The 834-nt window shown below is 40.2% G+C and overlaps 1 protein-coding gene across 1 annotated transcript in view; it reads right to left on the reverse strand.

The window, feature by feature from the left end:
* Nucleotides 1–392: 392 nt before the first annotated feature.
* LOC103523973 overlaps nt 393–834 on the reverse strand; it is a gene marked incomplete at both ends in the record, with an annotated part of 10,018 nt that continues 9,576 nt past the window's right edge. The window contains one exon of the mRNA XM_008488982.1: nt 393–607. Within this exon, the coding sequence (XP_008487204.1) occupies nt 393–607 (215 nt within the window). The remainder of the gene's footprint in view (nt 608–834) is intronic.

Consider the following 834-nt stretch of genomic DNA (forward strand, 5'->3'; position numbering starts at 1 on the left):
CTCTATGTTGTCTACACTGGCTAGACAATTATCTACATAAAAGCTATTTTTCAAGAGTTCTAGTAATTCAATAGAATAATTCGATTTTCCTTCTTTACAAAGACTCAGTGTGGTATCAATGTGTAAATTGATACATGCTTCGAGCAAGAATGGGCTTGGAGAAGCTCCAAAGAGTACTCTACAGTGTCTGAATACCTTAAGTTGACCATCTGTAGTCTGCCACAAGAATCGCAGAAAATCTCTGTCATTGGGTGCTACACTAATCTGGAGGAAAGCTTTGGTAATATCTCCTGACACGCCAATTTTTCTTTGTCTAAACTTGGCCAATGCAGAAGGAATTTTTTCAATGAGGTTGGGCCCTGAATCCAAGCATTCATTTAATGAACACTTACCCATCTCTTTGGCAGATGCATCAAATACAGGCCTGATAGGTGTGGTAGAGCCTGGTTTAATAACATGGTGGTGAGGGAGGTAGTGGGCTGGTTTATCTCTTTCGTCCAGTGGAACTTCCTCAATGATTCCAGCTTTCTGCCATTCTTCCAACACCTTGCCATACCCTTCACGATAACTGCCATGTTCTAATTTCTTCAGGGTTGATTGCAGCCGTCTGAGGGAGAGATCATAATTTTCAGATATAGGTGGGTGATCTTTCAAGAAAGGTAAACGTACTTCAAACCTACCAACCTCATTAACTTTCACAGTATTATTGAAATGATCATGTGTAGCTTTTTCTAAGTCTGCCTTTGATTTACGTTCTGTAGGATCAGTAATGCCTATCACATCAAGAGACCACAAGTCAGATATGGAGGCCTCTTTCACAAAAAGGTTTGTTAC

The sequence above is a fragment of the Diaphorina citri genome, unplaced genomic scaffold, assembly GCF_000475195.1.
Source record: "Diaphorina citri unplaced genomic scaffold, Diaci psyllid genome assembly version 1.1 scaffold65151, whole genome shotgun sequence".
Lineage (NCBI taxonomy): Eukaryota > Metazoa > Arthropoda > Insecta > Hemiptera > Psyllidae > Diaphorina > Diaphorina citri.